The sequence below is a fragment of the Astatotilapia calliptera genome, chromosome 22, assembly GCF_964374335.1.
Source record: "Astatotilapia calliptera chromosome 22, fAstCal68.1, whole genome shotgun sequence".
Classification (NCBI taxonomy): Eukaryota; Metazoa; Chordata; class Actinopteri; order Cichliformes; family Cichlidae; genus Astatotilapia; species Astatotilapia calliptera.
In genome coordinates this window covers 27863194-27874101 of record NC_137442.1, presented here as the reverse complement: position 1 = coordinate 27874101, position 10908 = coordinate 27863194, and the positions used below count along the sequence as shown (strand labels likewise).

General features: G+C 41.0%; 1 protein-coding gene across 1 annotated transcript; it reads left to right on the top strand.

The window, feature by feature from the left end:
- Nucleotides 1-451: 451 nt before the first annotated feature.
- Nucleotides 452-3015, top strand: tbxta (T-box transcription factor Ta). The gene is made up of 8 exons (XM_026157450.2): nucleotides 452-727; nucleotides 994-1258; nucleotides 1572-1706; nucleotides 1816-1877; nucleotides 1964-2025; nucleotides 2139-2312; nucleotides 2402-2525; nucleotides 2619-3015. Exons 1-8 carry the CDS (start codon nucleotides 543-545, stop codon nucleotides 2875-2877), a joined length of 1266 nt encoding a protein of 421 aa, XP_026013235.2. The 5' UTR covers nucleotides 452-542; the 3' UTR covers nucleotides 2878-3015.
- The last annotated feature ends 7893 nt before the right edge of the window (nucleotides 3016-10908 follow it).

Below are 10908 nucleotides of genomic sequence, written 5' to 3'. Positions count from 1 at the left end.
CATGTGGATTTGAGACAACAAAAGATTAGCACTATTTGCAAATATGCAACTGAGTTCAAAGGCACGGCTCCCTCTCCTCGCTTCCCTTCTTTTGTTTTGCATGCACAGCTTTGAATGTGTAAGGCTTCAGCTGCAACAAGCTGCAAGATATTTTTGGGGGTTAAAGTAAAAATACCAAACTTTACCCATTAAGTTTTTCTTTTCTGACAGCGGAGTTATTTCGTTGAATTCGATGATCCAATAAATTTAATAAATAGATTTTTTACGTGGACTTTGGTTGAAAGAAACATGTGTTTCACGTGTTTCTCTTTCACAAGAAAGAAAAGAAACTGATAAATTATAAAGAAGTTCGGTGTGAAGTGGGGCGGCGTTTAGAGACGGAGAAGTCCGCTAATAAACCACGCCCCACATCCCCATGAGGTCCCTGAGGGCCCTTAAATGAGGAGGCCTGGAGGTATAGAAACCAATATCTACTCGGGCCTGTCTCGCAGTCTTTGAGACCCTTCCCTTCGGATTTAGGTCTGTTGACACACCTTGGAAATATGACTTCTTCCAACCCTGACCAGCGTCTGGAACATCTCCTCAGCGCCGTGGAGAGCGAGTTCCAGAAGGGCAGCGAGAAGGGAGACGCGTCCGAGAGGGATATTAAACTGACGCTGGAGGACGCAGACTTATGGAACAAGTTTAAAGAATTGACCAACGAGATGATTGTCACCAAGACGGGAAGGTAGGCCCAGCGTGTGGGGAGACCTGGTGGTGTTCTGTGGGAACGGGGCCGGGCGCATTTTACGCGCGGCGTTTTAAATGTGTTTGCAAATTTGAAATTAAATTGAAAATGTATAAAAACACGATTTTAAATCTGACACGTCAGCACGGGAGCGCTGTTTGTGTTGTTTCGGAGGCCTTTGCAGGTTTAAAATATGTTAATTAAACTTGTGTTTCTGTAAACTGTAAATTCACAAACCACATAAATTCTTATTTTTCTTTTTTCAGGAGAATGTTTCCGGTTCTGAGGGCCAGCGTAACAGGTCTGGACCCAAACGCCATGTACTCGGTACTGCTGGATTTCGTCGCCGCAGACAATAACCGCTGGAAGTACGTGAACGGGGAGTGGGTTCCCGGAGGCAAACCGGAACCCCAGAGCCCGAGCTGCGTCTACATCCATCCGGATTCCCCAAACTTCGGAGCGCACTGGATGAAAGCGCCGGTGTCCTTCAGCAAAGTCAAACTCTCCAATAAACTTAACGGCGGCGGTCAGGTGAGAGAGAAACGCACAGTTAAAATTATTAGTTACAATAACAGTAACTTAAAAAAAAACAACTTTTCTTTTAAGAAACAATCATAGGATATGTTTAAAGATTTAATGATGTTCTGGTTTAGACACACCAAAATGGAGTTTAGTGCTTTTGTCAGAATGTTGGATTACTCTGGAGTTATTTCATGGCATCATAATGTAGATGATTTGTTTTAATATACGTAATTCAGTGAATGTTATTACTTTCACTTGACATCATTTGTTGTCTTCTCTTGAGTGCAAAAAAGATGAAATAGTGACATCAGTTCCTTTACAGATCATGCTGAATTCTCTGCACAAATATGAGCCGAGGATACACATCGTGAAGGTGGGAGGCATCCAGAAGATGATCAGCAGCCAGTCCTTCCCAGAAACACAGTTCATTGCAGTCACTGCTTATCAAAATGAGGAGGTCAGTGGTGTTAGAGTAGCCTGAGGATAAATCTCCATCTGAAACTGTTATCAGTGCTTACGTGTTTTACATATTGACTGAAATGCTAACAGCCGTTTGCTTCTTTCAGATCACAGCTCTGAAGATAAAGCACAATCCCTTTGCTAAAGCCTTCCTGGATGCCAAGGAGAGGTTAAGGCCGAGAACTCAGCTTACTCCTCAATGAGTCAAGTTAGCATGCTCTCATGTAGCATCTAATCCTGTCTTTTTGATTGCAGGAGTGACCATAAAGAAGTGTCCGATCATAGCACGGACAGTCAACAGTCTGGATATTCTCAACGTGAGTACTGGATGGCATCTTTGCATCAAGGCTGATGCTGGTTGTTACATGTATATATTTTAATTCTGACAGCTTCCATGCGTGACTCAGTTGTACACGTTTTTCCTCCACAGTTGGAGGTTGGTTCATTCCAGGCCAGAGTCCCATCTGCCCCAGCAGTAGCCCCCCTCAGTTCAGCAGCACAACAGGCCACTCTTCTGGATCCTACTGCGAGCGCTACTCCAGCCTGAGGAGCCACAGAGCGGCCCCGTACCCCAGCCACTACCCCCACCGCACCACCAGTACAAGTAAGACTCCTAGTCAACGTACTATATTGATGAAATAAATAAATGGAAGAACTGGAATTTGATTTGTGGTGCATTAATTTTAATTTCAGATAACTACATGGACAACACTTCAGGGACTCTGCCAACTCATGACAGCTGGTCTGCTCTTCAGATCCCCAACTCCACAGGCATGGGCACTCTGTCCCACACCACCAACTCCACATCCAATTCTAGGTGAGCTTATTTGGTTTTATGCTGCACTTTAGGCTGGGAAATTAGCACTGAAGCAATAAGTCACTCCAACCCTCTTCTTTCTCTGGTCCACAGTCAGTACCCTAGCCTCTGGTCAGTAGCTGGCACCACGCTCACCCCTTCAGGCTCGGCTTCGGGCTCCATACCTGGAGGTCTGACCTCCCAGTTCCTTAGGGGCTCTTCATACACAGGCCTGACCTCCTCGCTGCCTGTCTCCTCACCTTCCCCAATGTACGACCCCAGCCTGGGTGAGGTTGGGGTCGGGGAAGCCCAGTTTGAGAGTTCCATTGCCAGGCTGACTGCTAGCTGGACGCCTGTAGCTCAGACCTACTGAGCAGCTGAAGCTACCTGGCCATCGTCTACAGGGGTCGGAGGGATTTGGAGTAGGACCACAGACATGAACGCAGCTCCTGGAGAATATGTGGAAATTTCACCACGTCTAAAAGGATTTTGTGAAACAGCTTAGAGCAGAGGAGGGCATATAATTTCCCCAAGGAGCCACATGAGAAACTGGGACTGTTGTGGAGAGCCACACCGATTTGCGTATAGAGTGCGGCTCTCCACAACAGTCCCAGTTTCTAATCCAGCTCATTGGGAAATAATAATTGCCCACCCCTAGAGATATTTGAACAAGATGACTTGAATAAAGCTGAGAGAACTTTGAAATTGAAGACAATCAGTTTCCCTCTAAGAGATAAGCTTTAGAATAGCTGCACAGACAGAAATTATTGCTCTTAGTAAATCCTCTATGCTTATTTCATATTTGTTACATGGTTGTGCTGCATCACCACCTTGCTGACATCACACAGCTAAAGTGAACTGAAGAGTATCTTGATGCACGCTAATCATCCAGGTAAGGAAATCTCCCAAACTTGTATCCCTTCATCTGGATGGAGCGTTGCAAAGGTTTCGTCACTCATCCCAGTGACTTCTTCAGTCGTTTCACTTTTATTATTAACTGTATAAGAGGAAAGGTTCTGCTAATATTAATGTGTATATGAGTGTATATAGAATAAATTAATGTCCTGTGTTTTTTCATATAAATGTGCCTTTTGTGAGTCCAATATAAATGTTCTGTGTTCAGACTGAGCGACATGTGCCTTCTCTTCTACATCTTGTAAGGGAATAAAAAGATGCCCCCTACACAAGAGTCTGTATATATAAATCTATCTTATTTGTATCTGGTGAACTCTCTTGAGTTTTATTTATGTCATTTAATAATAAATTATAAATGTTTGTTTTCTCAAATATTTCTTCCTTTTGTATTCTTGGCACCTCATGTTAATGTAAAACAATATAATATATATATTCAGATTCACATTTCAGCACAGAGAGAAGACTATGAACAAATCCTAAGATGCAAACTCTTTCAATGGCTGCATTTTTAATTTCTCTTGGCTATTTGGGCTGATTGGGACCTAATGAATGTAAAAACAAAGAATTACATGAATTTTTTCATGTATTTATTTATTTTTTTACCTGATTTTTGTTTCTGAGAAAAATGAGATCCACATATGAGGACATTCGCTTTAAATTTCAATAGACCAGTGGCAATATAATGTCCTTGTAAGTGGATATCAGGCCCTTGTAGAGCAAAATTTAGTATTTTGGTCTAGACAACCCAAAATGTGATGTCCACATATGTGGACGTCAGGTCCTAGGAGGCTTATGTAAACCATAAACCAAACATAAACCAGGCTTATGTTTGGTTTATGTAAACTACATAAACCAAACAAGTGCCATTGGCTGAATTGCTTTTTTATTGTTCATTACAGTGATTGATTAAAACACTGGTTTAATTAACAGAAACACTTTCCTAATGTACCAAACACCTGTTCTTATTTTAGACCCTACAGGTTTTGTTCTTAAGGTGTAACTTTGTGTCGCTTTGCCCTCAACTTTAAACCTTTGGCCCTGCAACACAACCTCTCTTTAAATATCACCGACCACATGCTTGTACTAAAAGTGAATGTGGCTTCTCTGGCGTGACTGAAATGATGACTTGATGGTCCAATTTCAGAAATTTATAAGGGGTATTTACCATCACTGGCACCCTTTTGTCATAATCTGCATCAATGTGCGACGTACAGTTAGCACGTTCAGAACTGCATGCGAGGAAAGTCAAAGAACATGGACCCAATATGCTAACACCTGAATGAAATACACTGGGATATGCTAATTAATGGAACCATTCATTCAAAGTTAGCTATGTAATACTAGCAGGGACACGGTGGAACAAAACCAGAATCTATTCACTGTACCAAGCTTTTCATTTGGCAGCATAATCTGAACCATCATGTTATAATAATGTGCATTGTGCACTATCGTCAGTTGATCCCACAAAGGTGGGTAACTGTAAATGAAAAAACGGCTTTCATAGTTTATAAATTATTCACATAGTGAATGAATTTGTGTTTATAAACAATAAGCAGTTTGTTAAATTTCCATAATTGAGTAAATACTCAAAAGTATTTTATGTATAAAATTATATACAGAGAGTCTCAAAATTAACAATAACTGGAAAACTGGATCTGAATAACAGCTGGGACCACAGCTTACATCAGAGTGTAAATTAAAAAAGAAGAAGAAGAACAGAAAGAAGAAAAACAATTACAGCTTCAGTGAACTCACACAAGAAAGCCAATTATGATTCAGGTTTCTGGTTGAATCAACCCAATTCCAGGTTCGAGGGGCTTGCACACTCATGTCAGTGGTGTGTGTGTGTGCGTGTGTGTGTGTGTGTGTGCGTGCGTGTGTGTGTCAGGCCCATGGAGGTTTTGGCCACAGTACAGTGATGGAGTGGTCCTCACCGAGGTGCAAATGAAGGCTGGCGGGTCACGGGGCCACAGGCAAACAGCAATGAAGCAGCAATGTGACCCACAGCTGGTGGGGCAGATCGCAGCAGCAAAGGTCCTGTCATAAAATGTTGATGTCTCCCAACCCTCCACTTTACTGCTGTTCCAAATCCAGGGCCATACGGGCTTACTGCATGCAACAAATGGACACAGATGGACTTTTTCCAATTTTATTATTTATACTTGAATTCAATTCAATTCAATTTTATTTATATAGCGCCAAATCACAACAAAAGTCGCCTCAAGGCGCTTCATAGAGACAGAGAAAAACCCAACAATCATATGACCCCCTATGAGCAAGCACTTTGGCGACGGTGGGAAGGAAAAACTCCCTTTTAACAGGAAGAAACCTCCGGCAGAACCAGGCTCAGGGAGGGGCGGGGCCATCTGCTGCGACCGGTTGGGGTGAGAGAAGGAAAACAGGATAAAAGACATGCTGTGGAAGAGAGACAGAGGTTAATAACAGATATGATTCAGTGCAGAGAGGTCTATTAACACATAGTGAGTGAGAAAGGTGACTGGAAAGGAAAAACTCAATGCATCATGGGAATCCCCCGGCAGCCTATGTCTATTGCAGCATAACTAAGGGAGGATTCAGGGTCACCTGGTCCAGCCCTAACTATATGCTTTAGCAAAAAGGAAAGTTTTAAGCTTAATCTTGAAAGTAGAGATAGTGTCTGTCTCCCGAATCCAAACTGGAAGCTGGTTCCCCAGAAGAGGGGCCTGAAAACTGAAGGTTCTCCCTCCCATTCTACTTTTAAATACTCTAGGAACAACAAGTAGGCCTGCAGAGCGAGAGCGAAGTGCTCTAATAGGGTGATATGGTACTACAAGGTCATTAAGATAAGATGGGCCCTGATTATTTAAGACCTTGTATGTGAGGAGCAGGATTTTGAATTCAATTCTGGATTCAGCAGGAAGCCAATGAAGGGAATCCAAAACAGGAGAAATCTGCTCTCTCTTTCTAGTCCCTGTCAGCACTCTTGCTGCAGCATTTTGGATTAGCTGAAGGCTTTTCAGTGAGTTTTTTGGACATCCTGATAATAATGAATTACAGTAGTCCAGCCTGGAAGTAATAAATGCATGAACTAGTTTTTCAGCGTCACTCTGAGACAGGATATTTCTAACTTTAGAGATGTTGCGCAAATGGAAGAAAGCAGTCTTACATATTTGTTTAATATGTGCATTGAAGGACATGTCCTGGTCAAAAATGACTCCAAGGTTCCTCACAGCGTTAGTGGGGGCCAAGGTAACGCCACCCAGAGTAAGAATCTGGTTAGATAACATATTTCTAAGATTTTCAGGGCCGAGTACAATAACCTCAGTTTTATCTGAATTAAGAAGCAGAAAGTTAGCGGCCATCCAGGTCTTTATGTCTTTAAGACATTCCTGCAGTTTAACTAATTGGTGTGTGTTATCTGGCTTCATGGACAGATAGAGCTGGGTGTCATCAGCATAGCAGTGAAAATGTATACTTTGTCTTCTAATGATACTGCCCAAGGGAAGCATGTATAATGTAAACAGAATTGGTCCTAGCGTTGAACCCTGTGGAACTCCATAATTAACCTCAGTGTGTGAAGAGGACTCTCCATTTACATAAACAAATTGGAGTCTATTAGATAGATATGATACAAACCACTGCAGTGCAGTACCTGTAATACCTACAGCATGTTCTAATCGCTCTAATAGGATATTATGGTCGACAGTATCGAATGCTGCACTGAGGTCTAGCAGGACAAGCACAGAGATGAGTCCACTGTCAGAGGCCATAAGAAGATCATTTGTAACCTTCACTAAAGCTGTTTCTGTGCTGTGATGAACTCTGAAACCTGACTGAAACTCTTCAAATAAACCATTCCTCTGCAGATGATCTGTTAGCTGTTTGACAACTACTCTTTCAAGGATTTTTGATATGAAAGGAAGGTTGGAGATTGGCCTATAATTAGCTAAGACTGCTGGGTCTAGAGATGGCTTTTTAAGTAAAGGTTTAACTACAGCTAGGCCTTCAAGCCTGTGGTACATAGCTGATCATTAGAGATAGGTTGATCATATTTAAGATCGAAGAATTAATTAATGGCAGGACTTCTTTGAGCAGTTTTGTAGGAATGGGGTCTAAAAGACACGTTGATGGTTTGGAGGAAGTAATTATTGAAGTTAACTCAGGAAGATCAATTAGAGAAAAAGAGTCTAACTTAACATCAATGGTACTAAGAGTAGCTGTAGATAATATTACATCTGTGGGATGATTACTGGTAATTTTTTCTCTAATGATTAAAATTGTATTGGTTGGCTCAATAGAGCTCTGACTTTTTGTCAGCCTGGCTACAGTGCTGAAGAGAAATCTGGGGTTGTTCTTATTTTCTTCAATCAGTGACGAATAGTAAGATGTTCTGGCTTTGTGGAGGGCTTTCTTATAAAGCAATACATAAATAATACCCAATAATGTATAGACGGTTTTTGGTACATACCATAAATGTCACCTTTGCTTTTTTAAAGACAAGATAGATAATTTTTTTGTTTGTAGAAGTCAATATCATTTAGATGTAACGGCATGAATGCTATTTAGAAATGATCCAGCTTTCCGTCCATATTCAAATGCTTCAAGGTCACAGAACTTAAGTTGTGTATCTGAAATACCTGATGCCAGACTCAGAATCAGAGAGACTTTATTCATCGCAGAGGGAAATTGAGTTGTCATAGCAGCAGCTCTCATATAATATGAAGTGTGGAAATAAATCCAGATCAAATTTGACTTCTGTATACGTACGCATAAAACTGTTACAAAGTTTACTGTCTGCAGTAGATTATTTACGTTCATGCATCTTCATCTCTTGGCTATATTTCATAAATGCCCACTTAATCCTGCTCTCTTATTTTATTTAAACACACACTCTCACATTAGCTGCACTTCTCATTTACACTGAACTTAGAGGAACTGAGTTCAGTGATTCTGCTGCCTACAAATTTAACAAGCTACAAACATATAAAGCTGTTTTCTCTTATTTCATTATAGTATTTAAAGGGTTATGTTTATGATCACAAATACTTCTTGAACATTTCCTTAATACTGAAAATCTATTGTGTATTTATTGTATTATCTATTTTAAAGCTGTATTTGTTGTACACAGAGCTCTCTTGAAAGAAAATACAGATTTCATTTCATTGACTGATTTTTAAATGAAGGATTTAATACTACGACTAATACTAATTTTACTACCACTACAACTATTACTAATAAAATTAATAATAATAACAGTCCTCCAAGCCTTTGCACATCCTCCTACGCTGTGTCCATGAATACACAATATCTGTGTTTCTGTGTGTTTGTTTGTTTCTTTGACCGTGAACTTTCAGGAACGATCAGGAACTGAGCAACCAAACTTAGCACATCTTAGGTCTCTGAAGGTTCTCATCTGTATCAAATCTCATTATGTTGCCTTGCAATTACCGAGCAACGTGCTAAAATTAGATGTTTCATACCTTTATGCACCTATAACATCTAAGAAAGGCATTGTATAATTTTTATTTGACAGTTTATAGTTATGCACAATATATTATGACATCATCAAGTTGCCTATCAGCCACATTGGAATGGGCTAAAAGTGTAAAGTAAGCTCCTAGAGGAGACAAGAACTTTACTGGTCTTATAAATATGTTATATTCCAGCAGCAGGTGATCAGACATCTGGAGAAGCTGAGCTGGTGGAGTCGGAAAACCAAAGAAAGAAGGTAAAAAACATTAAAAGACTGTAGCGCTACAGGATCAGGTGATAATTCTCTTCAGGTGAGACACAACGAGCCACTTCCTGGACAGAATGCATACATGTTTAAGCCGACTTTAGTATATGCAACAGATCATATTGATTTATAAAGCTGTAAATTAGCTTTGTCAAAATGTCATTTGACACTTTGACATGTTTTTAGACATTTTTCTCACTGGAGCAGTAAAAAACAGACATTTTGTGAGGATTTATGGTTATATTTGGCAACACTAGCATGAAACACACTCTGACTCTTATCTGTGTACAGTATTTATATATTTTCAAACAAAACAAATTAAACAAACAAATAAAAAAATAGCAAAAATTCACTGGACCCTTATTTTCATCTTCAGTGTGTGTGTGTCTGTGTGTTTATGAGCAGTTGGAGGATGTTTGCTGTTGGTCTTTGCTCAGTCTGAGTGGTAAACAGGTCCTGCTGGGCTCAGTGGCCCTCTCTGCCATCTCAGTTAAGGTGTGTGTGTTTGTGTGTGTGTGTTGGCCAGAGGACCCTCTGCTGACTGAAGCCTTTGTCCTCCACGATGGCTGATCTGCTCTGTACACCCGAGCCTGCAGCCTGTGTTGGCCTTTGCTAATTGACAATTGGAGTTTGACTTTGCACATCAGCCTCCTCGCCGTCCCTGGAAGTGTGTGCTCCAAATACGCTTTACAGAGTGTGCTCAGCACCCAGGTGTGGAGGATGGAGAACTCTAAGTAACACATCCACATGCTGGATTGGCTCGGAGAGGTCTAATTATAAAGTTTTATCCGTGTAGAGTCTGATCCAACTAAGATTTATCAGAAAGAAGCTGGATGCAGACAAGAGGCAAAGTCAAACTTGTTTTTATCATCTATGAATGCACCATGAGCATCAAAATCTGACAGCCTCTCCTAATCCCATCCCATCTTTGTCCTGGTGTACCCTCACGTATCCATCCTCCACTTCCAGGAATAATTCCACCAATTAGCCTTACGGAAGAAGGTGAAACAGTGCTCACAAACACCATGACTACAACGGTGAGTCACATTGTGCTACGGGCCTTGTGGGTGATTTACGAGAGGCTGCTGCCAAAAAAACAAGTCGCCAAGTCTGGAACAGCGAGTCAGTGCAGCGGTGAGGAGGTGTGTTTGCAGAACGCCCGCCTCGCCCACCCCAGAACCCCAACCCCGTCCCTCTGATGTCTGTGTGTCTTTGTTAATGAAGAAATTCTGGTACCTTGGTGAGACATTGCTGTCAGCTGAGCAGATTCTGGCTCCTCCGTGCCCTCAGCCCCTGCACAGTCATACCGCCGCCCCACCCAACCACAATCCCATCAGGCTTCAGGGTGACTTTCTTTGACCAGGATGGAGCTACTTAAAAAACTAAAATGCTAATATTTAATATATATTTATATAAATATTGAATATACAAAGACAAGCAGAGGCAAAAATATGTAAATGAATCAGGATAATAATAATTTTCATACAATTATGAGCTCTGGCAGCTGATTAATAGACCGCACTGTATTATATAGGCTCCATTTTTAAAAATTTGATTGGTGAATGCAGTGCAAATAGGTGTAATACAAATTTTCAATAATAAAAACTGGGACCTGGCCAGCGACCAAAGTGACCTGAAGCTTTGTGAATCCCACACTTCACTGGTCACAGTGAGCTTTCCAGATTAATTATGTTTCTTCTTCTTCGTCTATAGTTTGACTGAGCTCAGACGTCACTTGGCTTAGATAGAAAGAAGAAGAGAGACATTTCTCAC

What these genes read in the sequence shown, in the direction of transcription:
- tbxta (XM_026157450.2), top strand. Translation starts at nt 543, where the DNA reads ATGACTTCTTCCAACCCTGACCAGCGTCTGGAACATCTCCTCAGCGCC. An exon ending in ACAGTCTGGATATTCTCAAC is followed by an intron (nt 2,026 to 2,138) that starts GTGAGTACTGGA and finishes TTTCCTCCACAG; the next exon opens with TTGGAGGTTGGTTCATTCCA. An exon ending in CCACCGCACCACCAGTACAA is followed by an intron (nt 2,313 to 2,401) that starts GTAAGACTCCTA and finishes TTTTAATTTCAG; the next exon opens with ATAACTACATGGACAACACT.